A 14,697-nucleotide genomic window follows, 5' to 3' on the forward strand; every position below is an offset into this window, starting at 1 on the left:
AAGTGCAGCCACCAGGACTCTAGAGGTTCTCAAGCCCTGGAATTATATTCTTGCAAACAAGTGCAGGAACACAACATTGCATGTTAATGACTTGTTTTGTGCACAATGACTTCATCTGCAGACACAAATGGCTTCTGCAAGAAAACTAGGTACTAAAAAGAACCAGATTTTTCAGATGGAACAGCTTGGGATCATTACTTTGGACAGTCATTTACGTTGTGGTCTGTCAGACTGAATCTTTTTGAAAAGCTTACAAAGGAAGTCCACACTTCAGTCCAAATGCAAAGTTCCTCCTGAAGCAAATGGAGATGGAAGAGCTGTAAGCTGTCACTTTATCAAAGGGCTTTGGGCAGATGTGTCTTATGAACATCTCACCTACTCAAAGGTGTCCTTCCCTCTTTCAAAACAAGGAAGCTGAAATTTGCTGAAATGGTCTCTTCCTTGGGATGTTTGTATGTCTCATGAGAAGGAACTGGGCAAAAGTACAAACAGTACAAAAAAACTTCAGCTTTCTGGTCACAGCTTCCCAGAGAAAATTCCTGTGTGGAACCTCAAATTGCTGACACTGAAGTGACAATTTCACTCGTGTTTTAAGAAAAAAAAAAAGAGAAAGGATGAGTGCAAAACTGAACATGAGGCTTACAACTAGAGAAGGTTTTTAAGAGAGACTCCATTTCAGAAGTGCATGCTCAAAAAACTCATTACAAACTTCTGGCAGTTAGCTCAGGGAAGTGCCCAGCTGTTCAGACACATCTTTCAACCTTCTTGAGCCTATGCTTTTGCACCTTAGATTTTGAATATGAGCTACTTCATCTTGATTTCATTCCACTCCATTAAGCAGTGTGTTTAGAACAGTCTGCCTGCAGCTCAAGTCTATTTCTCATTAACTCTCCAGCCAAAAATTTGCTTGTTTGAAATCCCTCTGCTTGTCTGTCTCATAGCATTGAAAGTCCTCACCTGTCGTTTCAGAATCAGTTTTAAATCTCACTGGTTACTGTTCTAGTGCTGTTGCCACCCCAGGGAAGGTTTCTGTATTAGAAGTGTGTCCTCTGCTGCCACTGGCAGCAAGAACAGCTCAATTAGTTGAGATGCTGCATAACAGACATCTCCAGTCCTCAGAAAAATCACAGTACAGATGACCTCACCTCACCCAAAGCAAAGGACTTGCTTCCCATAGCCACTTAAATGCTGAGAAATTTGCAGCAATTTGTGGTGTCTTACAAATAGAAACACCACTGCAGCCACCTGAAACTAAGAAATGAAGTCAAGTAGGAAAAGAATGCAGAAAACACATGAAGAAATGAAGCATTAAAAAACTCTTAGAGCCATAAAAACAGTGCTGTGGTATGTTACAAGTCCAAGTTTGACACTGGCAAAAGGCACTAAACCAACAGCCCTACAAAGTCCTATCCACAGAAAAATTGCAACCAGAAAAGCAAGTACAGTGCTTTGTGTTCCCTTAAGGATTTACTCATTCCTCTTGCTGAGCCTGCCAAGGGCACAGCCATTCTGAAGGCAATTTTTGAGACACAGCATAGAATTTATTTCATATGGATGAAACCATTCCCAGCCATGGCTACTCCAAGGAATGAAGGCTCTATCATCTCCAGATGATTTTGGAAAGTGTTTAAATAAGGAAAAAACTCCCAATGCAGTTTCAACACCACAACTTAGAAAGTCAAAAAAAAAAAAAAAAAGAAAAAAGTATAACTAGTGTTTTAGATGAAGAAGAAAATGCACCCAAAATGTGCACAGAGAACATGTTGCTGAATTGCATATTCTTCTGCCCAAACCTTCTGGCATTACAGTGCAATTCCATCTTTAACAGTCTCAGAACATTTTCAAGTCCTGTTTCTTGCTGATCTTTTTTTTTTTTTTTCTGCTGGCATGCCACAATAATTTATGACTTGCAAAGCTTCCTGACTGCTTAGCAACACTCAGAGCAGATCCCAGTTGGTTTCCTAAGGGAATGAGGAAAACGTGTTGCACATTGTACACTGGCAGTTCTTCCTCCCTTTTCTGAGAACTGGCATGACAGAGCTGGTCTATCAAAACCAGATTCTCAGGAGCATGTTACTACCATTCATTCCAATCCATCCCTGTTTAAAGACAGCCATCAGCAGAGCTGCTTTTGCACCCTGAGACAAAGAAACTTCTCTTACTGAGGAAGGAATTCGTTCTGGGGAAAGGTGCCACACAGTCCACAATTGGGCTGTTTCCACAAAAACTCAGTGTGCCATTAGTCCATATTAATGTGTGTTGGCTCTTCTCCCCCTTCACAAACACTGCAGAAGCTCTACCAAAACAGCACTGATTGCACTGTCCAAAGTCACTCACCTGAGAAGTTTCTACTCCTTGATTCATGTCCTTGAAGCTGTCCACAACAACAGTGTCCAAGCTGCTCAGGTATGGTTCCAACTAAGCAAACAAAACCAAAATGTGAGTTTATATTTCACCTACAAACGAAGGTAAAGCAAATTAAAACCTACTTAGTTTACTCCTCTGAGTCATTTAACAGAAACTACCTCTGCACATGTGACCTAGTTGAGCAGATTGTGAGTTAAGGTAATTTCAAGCAAGAATGAGCATTCTGAGATGACTGTTCCAGATACAGCTTTAGTGCTTGCTAAGTATGTAGGGGCTTACCTAGTGGTGAAGGAGAGTAAGGTCTAGAAGATCCTGTGGATAACCTGCGCCCGACGCCCTGAGCAGTGTCAGCTGGCACAGGGGAGCATGAGCCCATCTTCATGAACCCCATGGGGCTGGTATTGGAGCGTCTCACAACTCCAGCTCTGAGGGGTGAAAACAGTGATTACACACCCTGGTTCCTTGAGATCAACTCCAGAACCTCCTGAGGAGTATAATGATCAGCTAAAGAAAATATTGAGGAAGTTATGCCACTGAAGCTCATTAAGCCAGTAACTTATTAAGCTTTCCATACTGAAAACAAGCAAGATTTAACTCTGTGTTCACACTGACTTTTAAGCTTTCAATGCCATAACAGTCTGTCAATTGGAAAACATTAAAACACATATCCCTTAGTACATGGATTCCTAATCTTCAACCAACTTGATCATCAAACTGTTAATTTCACAATCAAGTGAAGTGTATTGCTGCAAATGCCCATTTTTAAGTCAACAAATATTAGGACAAAGTTTCATCCTAGATTTGGTAAACAGGTCAGAGAACTGAAAATAAGATTTCCCTTGAGGGAAAGGCATTTCCCCAAGTGTAACAACTATCACCAAATCACAACTCCTGAAAAACACATGCAAGAAACCCTGGGGTTTGTTTCTGCAAAGATCTCCAGAGTTCTGAGTAGTCTATTTATGAGTCTTTGACCTTCACCATCCTGATCCTGTAGACCACAAGGCAAAGAATATGCTCTCACTAGAGCTTTGTAACAAGCCAAGCTGGTTAACTAGCCTGCCAAAAATTGTTTCCTTGATATTCTCCAGAACAAAGCATCTATCTCAGCACTGCATGTGTGAAAACAAAACATAACTTATTACTGACTTTCTAGTCCATGACATAATGTCATATAATACACAAAGAAGAATGAAAAAGCAAGACTTCATCTTTTTACCTTCTTGGGTTGCATTTGAGTGAAAGAACAAGCTCATTTTGTTGCATGAAAATATTTCAAGTGCCCATCCAACAATCTTGAGATTGTGAAGGACTCTTTATTTGTTAGCATTGAAATGACTCCTCAATGTGTTTTCGTGCAGAAAGAAAAGTGCCATCAGCACGAAAACATGGACGTCTGTCAGGGTACAAACTAGAAGCAAGAGAAAGGAGTGAAAAAACCCCAAACTCACCTTGGTGAGCCGTGGGGGTTGGCCACAGGGCTGGCAGTGGAGGAGAGGTTCTGCTCGATGCGCTGGTAGTTGCGGAGCTGGGTGGGTACCGGGATCGGAGCCGTCTCGCTGCGGGGGGACACCGAAGGCTGACAGTGCCTGGAGGTGGAAGGTGTAGGCACAGGAGATCAACACAGGGCTCTCTCAGAATTGTACCTCTGTAGAAACTTCAGGTCAGTCTAGGAAACAGGCAGATCAGCTCCTCCTGCGCTCGCTGCGTGCAGGGAGATCTCGGCTGGTCCCAACCGAACTCCAGCACTGCACAGAGTGAGATCAGGAGCTGCTCACCACCACCTGCCTTTCCCACACTGGTGTCAGACTGAGCAGAGAGCCCTCTGTCATGCATCACAGTGATCTCCAGATCCCTCTGACTTCTTGCCAATCCCACCGCTCTGTTTACCACGCTTCAAAATAGCGTTCTAGGAAAACCCACTGCGCTGGGAACAGGAAGTTCAGCAGCAGGGCTGGAATGTGTACAAAAGCCACTAAAGCAGTCAGAGATATCCCCAGAGACACCGTGAACTTGCAAAAGGAAAACATATTATGTAACCAAGCCCTGACAAAAGGACCAACACCACACACCTGGGCAATAATCCACAGACTCCAATTGCAGGTTAACATTGCCTAAGTTCAGCTGGAGTGTCACTGACCTGGCTCACCTCAGAGAGCTACGTGATAAGGGACTCAAACCACTGCATGTAATCAGTTACCAACGCTGTTAAAGGAAGACAGAATTCAACAGAAAGAATTTCAAACCAATAGGCTTTCTGGAAGATAATCAAGTTGAGTATCTGGTCCTTTACTGACCACATCTTCAAAGAAAGATTACAGATTCTTAGAAGAAACATGAAAAAAGTTCTCCCACAAGCTCTAGAAGACAAGCAATTACAGCACTCCCTGCAGGGATACAGCTGGGCACAAATCTGGGTTTCTGACTCTGTTTGTCCTATTCTTTTCACTACCTCTGAGAATGAAACATTACTTCCTAATATGCACACGACTTCCTCAGCAAAAGAAACTAACTTTGTTCTTTTATTGCCACCCAGTTTCTGGATACCACAGAGTCATTTGGAAGTTGGCTGTGGGCACACAGTCAGCAGAAAACCTGAAAGCTTCCAGGATGGATGGAGAAGGTCTCAAGTGGAAACCACAGGAAGGCTGTGGGCAGGTTGCCACGACCAACACAGCACACTGAGGGAGCACAGGAGGCTCCCAGGGCCCCCAGGAGAGAGGAAGCAGCTGTTATTTCAACTGTGGCAATGACACTGAGAAAACCATGAAGATACTTCAACTTTTAAAGAGCTCAGCATGGAAAATGCCTTCCCCTGCTCTCACCAGCCTTGCCCTGAGCTGGAGGCAGCAGTGCTGTCAGTGTGGTGCAGAGCCATGCTCTGGTCAAGGTTCCCCAGCTCAGGCCCAAAGCTAGACTCATGTCAAGCACCTTCCAGCCTGACGTGGTTTGTTAGCAGAGAAAATGCAGCACAGAGTGTGCAGAGCTGCATGTCAGTCTGGTCTCTCTGAGATCCAGAGAATAAAATTAGCAATGAACCACAGGAGAGTGAACCACCTCGACCTCTTCTGCCCATTCTGCCTGGAGACTGAGAAGTGTTACAGCTTCTTCTGTGTGACATAAAGCAGCATAACTCTGGGTACAATTCACTCAGTTTGATCAGCTAATCAGAAAAATTCACCATTTCACAGGGCATAACCTTTTGTAAAAATAACTGAAAAATTCAACCCACAAACAATGAAAGAACATTTCACAGGAAATAAAAAACCAAAACCAAAAGAAGCATCTTGTAGAACACCAGACACACACTCTGCTTCCTTCAGACCATGCCCCAAGCAGTCCCAAATTCAGTTACTGAATTTACTCAGTGAGTAATTAAATCAAACACAGAGTGTGAACAGTAGGCACCTGTTTCTAACCACACAACCATTTAGCTCTTAACTTAGCAATGTACAGATAACACAACTGGCATATTTTCATCCAACCTCTAAAAACTCTGACACAATTTAAAATAGGAAATTACAGTGGATTTATAATCCATTGTACAAAGTAAATGGATCTTTACAGACAAACCATCCCCATTATCTGCCCTTAAACATAAAAGGTAAAACTAAAAGCTGTATTGACAGCCCTGTCAGCAGATTTCCTAACTGCACAAAGATCAGCACAAAGTAGCAAACTTTTCTTGTGACAAGCATTTCTAAACAAATAATGCTGACTTGCAGCCCTGTAGTACTGGCAGGAGCCAAAAATACACCCAACATAACAGCTTTACTCCCCAGTTAACCACTCATCCTCTTTCTATTTGCACTGAAAACATCATGAAACTCATCACTTGATCAAATGACAAATCTAACCCTTCTGCTTAGATATTACATGAGTAATTAAATACCATCATTAAGCTTTACATTTTCCACTATAACACAGGAAAAGATTTCAGGCACCACTGACGAAAATCAGTTCTATTTGCAGCTAGCAGAAGCCATGTGGAAGAAAGGAGACTAATTACCAGTCCTGCTGATGGAAAACCTGCAATACATGTTTAGCTCTTCCATGTGACTTCTTTTGGGATCTTGTAAAACACAAACATGAAATTCAGAGCAATCACTTGCACAAAAGCCACACCCAGTGACCAGACAGGAGCCAAGCCAGCCACGAGACACAAACCCACAGCAATCTGGGCTCTCAAAGTTCCTCTTCTCTCACAACTACTTCTTAAAACTTATCTGCACTCAATGTCTTGACTCACTAAATGAAGACTGTGCTTCAAAACTCCAAAAAAATCAAGTCAGTTATATCTCTGAAGGTCCTGCTTTCAAGCACTTCAAAATTTAAACAAAGACTGTTCTCTTTCCTTAAGGAAATCTTTCAGGGTGCAACAAAGACTGCATGAAGTATAGAGAGCCTGGGAAAACCAGGTTGAGCTTCTATTTTAGTATAGTTTCCAGTAGCCACCCACAATTAAAAAAAAACAAAAAAAACAAAAAAAAAAACAACAAAAAAAGCCAAAACATAGAGTAGCAGAGAACATTTTTAAAGAGACAAAGCACTAAGGCCACCTCACACACCTGTTGGCTGTACCAGATGCAGTACTTCGAGAAGAGGCTGAGGATGGTTTCTGTACAGTTCCTGAGCTTCCAGAAATAGTTAATGGTGATTGCCTGGGGGGAAAAAAAAACAACCACTGTCAAAAGACAAGTCCTCACATCAGAGAAACTCTCTACTTTGCAGCAAAACGTCCTGAACTCAAGCTGTTTAGATATTAATCTTTCAGAAGCTCCACAGAGCTGTGCAAACCCAGCACTGCCCAAAGCCCAGCAAATCCCTTGTGCAGCTGCAGCCTCAGAACATGAGACTTCTTTGGGCCAAAGCTCAGCACACCTACCCTCCACACATCAGGAACTCGCTGGAAGCCCTTCTGCCAGCTGCTCCCAATGGCATATCATCTGCAGCAAGAGAAGAACACATTGAAAACCCACAGCATGGAGCAGAATCTTAAAAAACATAAATCTCCACTATTAATGTTGTAGAAATAATCACTTCTGTGAACGCATAAAAGATCTCCGTCAACTGTTTTGTTGTAGGAAAATACCTCAAATGTGACTCCCCCCAACATGTAACTGGGGAAAGGAGTTCTTCAACCAGTTATTCTGTTGTTTGTGTGTTTTTGCCAGGTTAATTATAATGATTTTGAACTAAACCCCAGTGTTTAAGAGCACAAGGTATCAGCATTGGGTTGTTTATGACAGAAACCCTCCAGGCACTAATTTAGTCAAACATTTAACACAAGTTGGTGGCAGTGTACAGAAATCAGCTGACTTTGTGCAATTCAGGTTTGGATGATGTCACTAAATGCAATCCAAGTCTTTGTTTTGTGTAAGCCCAGGCTGCTGCCCTGTCTTTTATGGGATTTATGTTCTTACCTGTACTTGTTTATCATCTAAAGCTTTACAACACGAGCTATAAATGTTCATTTAGTCTGGAGGAAACAACATCCCTGCCTACCAAAAGAATCCTTAGGCCTCTTATCAGTAGTTGTTTACAACTGACTCTCCTTTTCTGCTGCCAAACCCCAATATTTTCCATATCTTTAAAGCACCTCAGTATCTTTGGCATATCTGACTTTTCAACTGAAGGTGAAAATGTTCCAGATGGACACGAAGTACCAAACTGTTTCTCTTCAAAGAGTAATCAAACTAAAGAAGTTAATTTCAATGTGAAGTGAGACACATTTAGAAAAAAGAGAAGCAAAGAATTACAGGACATAAAGGTAGATTAAGACTGGAAATTGATTTGAAATGTAAAAATAAGAAAGGTTCTTACATGAGTGGTCTGAAGAGATATTGTGCGGGACAAGAACAAAGTCATCTGTGTCACAAGAGGAGTTCTTGCTACTGGTACTGGCAGAGTCCTTGGAGACTTGAAGATAGTTAGGAGGACCCAATGGAGGGGAAGACAAATTTTCTTCTTGAATATGCTGCATGTCTGGCAGAGACTAGAGGGGACAGTGGGAAAAAGAAAGTAAAACCCACTGATTTCAATCACTGATCCAGCGATTCAGAAAGCAGAAATGATCTTTCAACTATGAAGCTTCCAAAGTGAGAAACAACCTTTGACAAAGAAACCCAAACAACTGAAAACCAGCCCTAGGTTTAAGTATTTCGAAATAGAAAATGTATTTGGACCAGGAAATTTCAAATACTGGATAACCTTATAGTGTCAGTTTAGACAGTTCTCTACTAAATAGATTGTGAGTTTAAGCCAATTGTGATTTCCTCAGTCACAATGAATACACAAATTGAAGTCACTGGTTCAGAGCAGTATAAAGGGGTTTTAGACAAAAAAGACAATTCAAACTTATCTGTAACAATCATAGAATCAACCTGGTTGGAAGAGACCTCCAAGATCATCCAGTCCAGCCCTACTGTGGTTACTAGATCATAGCATTAAGTGCCACATCCAGTCTCAGCTTGAAAACCTCCAGGGATGGTGAATCCACCGCCTCCCTGGGCAGCACATTCCAATGCCTGAGCACTTTCTCCATAAAAAATCTCTTCCTAATCTCCAACCTAACCCTCCCCTGGCAGAGCTTGAGTCTGTGCCCTCTTGTCCTGCTGCTGGTTGCCTGGGAGCAGAGACCAACCCCCACCTGACTCCAACCTCCTGTCAGGGAGTTGCAGAGGGTGATGAGGTCTCCCCTGAGCCTCCTCTTCTCCAGGCTGAACACCCCCAGCTCCCTCAGCCTCTCCTCATGGCACTTGTGCTCCAGTCCCTTCCCCAGCCTCGTTGCTCTGCTCTGGACCTGCTCCAGCCCCTTGATGTCCCTCCTGAACTGAGGGGCCAGAACTGAGCACAGGATTCATTATGTTGCAAACCATATTAGCACATCTGAAGATTTGCATTTGATGTGTATGTGATTTTTGCTTTAACAAAAAAGAACAAAAATAAACAAACCCCAAAGTACACCACAAAGAGTGAACCAAAACGTTCATGGCATTCTCCTAGCAAAAGACAAGGGTACACAGGAGGATTCCTTGCTCTGTGTTCTTAAATATGACAGTTCACACTGTTCAAGAATTATCTAAAACTGAGGCTAAGAAAAGGTTACAGAAGATATTGTTCTGTAAAACAGAGAACTTACTGGAGGAGAAGCAAAACGGCACGAGGGAGAGCTGCCACAGGAACTGCCAGAGACTGAGCCTGCATATGTGGGCACTGGTACAGGACAAGCTACAAGAGAAAAAGCCAGAGGGCAAAAAAGAAAGGGACTAAGGTCTTCAGGAAGGTTCCATTTCAAACAAATTGCCTCACTGCTTCTCATTCATAAAGCCTGACACAACACACGAGCACAGCACATCCTCAGTCACACAAGGGTATTTAAGTTCACTTCAAACATCCAAGGAACTAGTAAATAAGTATCACATTTCAGTCTGGCATAGGACAAAAAAAGGATTCAACACTCAGGCTCACAATAGAGCACAGCAACAGGCAGACTGAAGAAAATGTCTCATAAACACTTAGGGTGATACTTGGCAGATCTTTCTCCATTCCAGCCCCCAGCACTCATCACAAATAAGTGGAAAAACAAAACTACTTACATTTTTTGACTGTTGAAACATGATCCAGGAAAGGGTGGTTGAAAAATGCTTCTGTAGAAGAAGAAACAACCACCATTGTGAGTAAATGACAGAACTTACAGGCTCCACAGCAATGGTGACAAATGGTTCCCTTCCCAGAATCAGTATTTCAGAGCCAGAGGGCAAAGAGCTTATAAAAGATTAAAGCCTCCTATGTTATATGCTGTTAAAGTATTTTGGAAAGGAAACAAGAATCAATGGAATGACTTCAAACATCAGTCAGCAAGGCAAATCAGACTGAATTACTGGAGGACATCTCACGACTGCACTTAAGAACCATGTGCAGAAGGAGCTTTCCTATACTCCTCATGCAGTGATGTTCCCTGTGGTACTAATTCAGTTTTCATGTGCTCTTCAAAACAGCATTTCTCACATCAAGCCCTGAAAGTATTTTCACTTCTGCCTTTCCCAAGGACTGGGTTTATTTTTGAACCATTAATGCTACATCTGAGGTGGCCAAGACCCACAGCAGAACAGCAGCTATTCCTCTTCTCACCTCCCAACAGCAGAACACAATCTGTGCAGCCAGTTCATAGCACAAAGCAGAATTAAACACCCTTTCCCTAACAATTTCCTCAGTTAACTTGTTAGTTACAATAGAAACATTTTGCTTTCTTGTACACTGAGGTGATTTAATTGAGCATAACCACTTGGCTACCAAGTTCCATGGAAAGTTTTGTAGGACAAGCAGCAGAGCTCAGGGAAATCGAAGCTGCTGAGCTTGATGTTCCAACACTTGAGGAAAAACAATGGTGTTCCTCAGACATGAGCAAATAACAAGGAGCAAAAAAAAAAAAAAGAAGGCAAGAATCTGAGGCCTCCATATCTCCCTTCCTTCAGCAACACTTTCCCCTTCATGACCCGATAAGGGAGGGAAGGCAGTGGCAACTCCAGAACAATGTAATTATTAACAGGAGGATCAGGTGTTCCTGAGCTTTTGTACAACACCTGCTGTTCTACTTTATATTGCTGGGAGATCAACAAGATTTCCAAAGCTATTTTTACTTTAACAAGAGGCGACTGGGCTCGGTTATACACTCTCCCTTTCACTCCCTTTGCTAAGCACATTCCAGAGCAGCCCCTTTGAGGCCCTTAAAGTGGCTCAGCCAAGGAAAACATGACTTTCAGCACTGCCATTCTGCTTTCTATTTTTCTTTCTAAGCACAAATGCTTTCTCCCACTCCCACAAATGATAGAGTGAATTCCCCATGTTTGAAGAAACTGGAGGGATCAGCACACCCAGAGTGCAAAGTGGAATCAGTTCCTCACAGGTCCATGTTTGGGATGTACTATTTCTTCTACATGTACAGATTTATACACTGACCTCTGAATGCTGTCAGTATAAGTTGGACATTCTATCCAATGATCCTGAGTTTTTTTGGGGGATCTGAACTGAAAGTTCAACATTTTCTGGCAGCTATGGTAAAACTGCAGTAACAAACAGTGCTATAAAATTTCAATAACCAGTATGGCTATCGTGACATACAACAGGCAGCTAAGAAGAGCCAAACAAGATTTAACTTTTGAGGAATGGTCTTTTAAAAATGCTGCCTGAGTTTGCATTAAAAGAAGAGAAGGAAAAAACATTACTACCTGAGCAAACCCCCAGCAACACAAAGGCTTTTGGAGGCTGAAGTAACAGACAATCCACCCAGTGCAAAGCACACACAAATCTCAACTCTACTCCTGACTAATTTTGAAGAGGCAAATTTGAATGATTCAACAGTCCTGATTTGAACCCTTGAAATCTTAAGAAGTTAGAACAATGTTCTGCAACCAAAGATCTCCAGCTGAAGAGAAAATGCCAAACAAGTTCACTTTTGCTGAGTGTATCCATCTAGTTTGCCCAGGTTTAACTTCCCAACTAACACTGTTAAGAGTGTTTTCAAATATATTTCAAATATATATTCAAGTATTTCCAAAATACTCTAACTAATGCAGTCCTGAACAGCCACAGCAGTAATGTCTAACAGGATGCAAATCTCAGGCACTGCACAGCTTAAACATTATGGGAGTTCAAGAAATACAAGGATACAAGTTGTTTCTACTCCTTTGGGGCTTAAAATACCCCAGTGCAAATGTTTGATTAAAATAAAGAAGTGTCTCCAGCTAGCAACACCTCAGCACAGTGCCAGGAACTCATCTTGCAAATATAAACCACTTTGCTGTAACATCACCTCTCTCACTGACGTCAGATACACACACAAACAGCTTTCAAGGTCAAACCCAACATACACAGTTTGTGTCCCCATAAATACTGTTCTGATATTTGCAGACTGACATGAAATTTCAAGGTGTATCAGTTAACATTGGGAGGGAAAGGCACAGCTGAAAGAATTAAATTCATTTATATTTTCCTACTCCACAACAAAGTGATGATTTATGTGCATCACTTAGCACTGACAGTAGTTACCTAATGATTTATTTTGCCTACTCTGTCTCCTTTCATGCTAATCAACAAGAAAAAATACTTCGCTTTTCCTGTAATTGGCTGTAGACAAAAGGTCAAGACAATTATTCTGGTTCCATGAATACAACTAACAAGGAAAGTCAAGAGAGGAAAAGCTACATACCAAAGTCCATTCTATCTTTCTGGTTTCTCTGAAGCAAACCCAACAGCAGGTCAGCCAGGTAAGATGACGTTTCCCTAGGAATACTGCACACAAGAGGAAGAGAAACAAGCATTAAATTTAATGTATGCATTAAATAATGCATAGCACATTCAGTTTCAGGAAATCAGCATTCTGCCACGACCCCAGGTCATCACTAGCCAAGTCTGTGGCCTTAGTACAGGACCCTTTCAACCCAGCAAGGTACACTGAAGGCAAAATGCACCATGAGTCACTGGTATCATGCTACATCCTTGTAAAGAAAGCACCAGCAAATATTTTTATGGATCCCAGGCATTCCCAAAGATGAAAAGTGTTCAATCAACATGTGTAAGTGACAGGAAAGGCCATGGTGACCTACCTAGGAATCAAATTCCTGTTCTTTTCATAAAACATTCTCAAATCTTGAGGACTATTGGCCTGTCAAATAAAAATGTACATTAGTCAAAGCTCAGTTTCATGGAGAAAACAGCTTTTGCACCTATGCGCACACACACAAAAAAAAAGATGCTTAAAGGACAAAACCCCAAGCACAGCAGTGACTTGAGTACTGAGTATCCTTATTTTTATATTTCACCTGGATTAAACACACTGCTCACATAGACTAAGCATAAGCAACTTCTCCCTTGGTATTCTCAAGCAATCACCACGCTCAGACATCCCTGATTTCTGCTTCCATGACTGGAAGCAAGAGCCCAAGGAATGTCCTTCAGACTAAAAGGAGGGCAAGGGAAATGAAGTGTTACCTGAAAAGGTGGTTTTCCAACAAGACACTGATAAATCACAGTCCCTATGCTCCACAGGTCTGCTTTAGCATCATAGTGTTGAGACATAATCACTTCAGGGGCCTGGAAAGAGCAACAGGATCTCAGGAGGGAAAACAAAAAGGCAAAGGCACAGCAATCTGAACTCTACAGTTCTGTCAGAGCAGCATTAACAGAGACCAGTTTACTGTAAGACAAAGTGAACATGACCTGAAAGGTAACAGTTCTATCTAAAATGAAAGCTGTGTTTCAAAACCACTGAAAACTGGAAATGGTGATGCACTTCAGAAAACATCCAGCATGTATGGGAAGAGGAGGTAAGTGTTACTGGTTTATCCTTGTGGACAAAGAATCAAGGATTTCATGAGGAATATCATTATCATAATTTCATATACCAAAACCAAGGGAAAGCAAAATGATCTTCCCATGACCATAGAGTACAGCAATGACAGTGCCAAAGTCAGAAAGTTCAGTGCTCAATTACCCACTACAATCCTTAGTAAAATTAATGGCAATTAACTCCAAATTAGTTTGTTGGGGTTTTTTTTTTACACAAACCCCACATATGAGAGAAGACATGAAATAACTGGAATGAAAACATCCATTAGTTTTTTTTAACTACTAGTGTAAAGATCTCCTAGACTGTATTTGCTCTCTTTATTTTCTTAGAAATTGGGAGTGCAAAAAGAAGTATGTGAGTGGCAATGAAACTACTTTGCCAAAAGAAATATTGCTAAGATGTAGCAATTAAATTCTCCAAGATTTTTCCTCCCTGCAGCACTGAGGTATGTGCAATCCCTCTCTGATTTTAACAAGCATATTCTCTGAGAGAAAAAGGAGACAGCAAAACTTGGAAAGGGGAACTGCATGCTGCCCCTAATACCTGTGAAGCAACACGAGGCAATTATTTTGTTGCTTATCTCCAACATTCTCCTGCCAGAACACAACATCAAACAGTGTCACTTACCATGTACATAGGGGAACCACACAGAGTTGCAGCCATCATGTTGCTATGCAGATAACGAGCAAACCCAAAGTCAGCTGTGCAAAGAACAACACTGGTCAAGGAAAAGCAAGAGAATATTCCCATTTTTACAGCCTAGAAACGACCTCTCATTGAAATCTGCTACAATTAGTAGTGGGATGGGGGAAAAAAAGACAGTTATAATATATAGCCAAGGATGTGGAAGAGTAAAACCTTTGTTATCCTGGAAGAATAATGTATTATCTTTCAAATAAGGCAAGAAACAGCAGTGACATCATCTGCACAAAGTGCTGCTCAGCCACCTCCCCAGCTGCAGAGCAGCCTGTCTGGCGTCA

At 41.7% G+C, this 14,697-nt stretch overlaps 1 protein-coding gene across 1 annotated transcript in view; it reads right to left on the reverse strand.

Moving 5' to 3' along the window:
- ULK2 (unc-51 like autophagy activating kinase 2) overlaps window positions 1-14,697 on the reverse strand; it is a gene marked incomplete at its 5' end in the record, with an annotated part of 25,767 nt that overhangs the window by 8,121 nt on the left and 2,949 nt on the right. The window contains 12 exons of the mRNA XM_009070626.1: window positions 2,338-2,418; window positions 2,647-2,792; window positions 3,819-3,956; window positions 6,936-7,028; window positions 7,253-7,313; window positions 8,191-8,362; window positions 9,509-9,597; window positions 9,966-10,016; window positions 12,578-12,660; window positions 12,975-13,033; window positions 13,360-13,461; window positions 14,345-14,418. Of these exons, the coding sequence (XP_009068874.1) occupies window positions 2,338-2,418; window positions 2,647-2,792; window positions 3,819-3,956; window positions 6,936-7,028; window positions 7,253-7,313; window positions 8,191-8,362; window positions 9,509-9,597; window positions 9,966-10,016; window positions 12,578-12,660; window positions 12,975-13,033; window positions 13,360-13,461; window positions 14,345-14,418 (1,149 nt within the window). The remainder of the gene's footprint in view (window positions 1-2,337; window positions 2,419-2,646; window positions 2,793-3,818; window positions 3,957-6,935; window positions 7,029-7,252; window positions 7,314-8,190; window positions 8,363-9,508; window positions 9,598-9,965; window positions 10,017-12,577; window positions 12,661-12,974; window positions 13,034-13,359; window positions 13,462-14,344; window positions 14,419-14,697) is intronic.

Source organism: Acanthisitta chloris, unplaced genomic scaffold (assembly GCF_000695815.1).
Source record: "Acanthisitta chloris isolate BGI_N310 unplaced genomic scaffold, ASM69581v1 scaffold23412, whole genome shotgun sequence".
NCBI lineage: Eukaryota > Metazoa > Chordata > Aves > Passeriformes > Acanthisittidae > Acanthisitta > Acanthisitta chloris.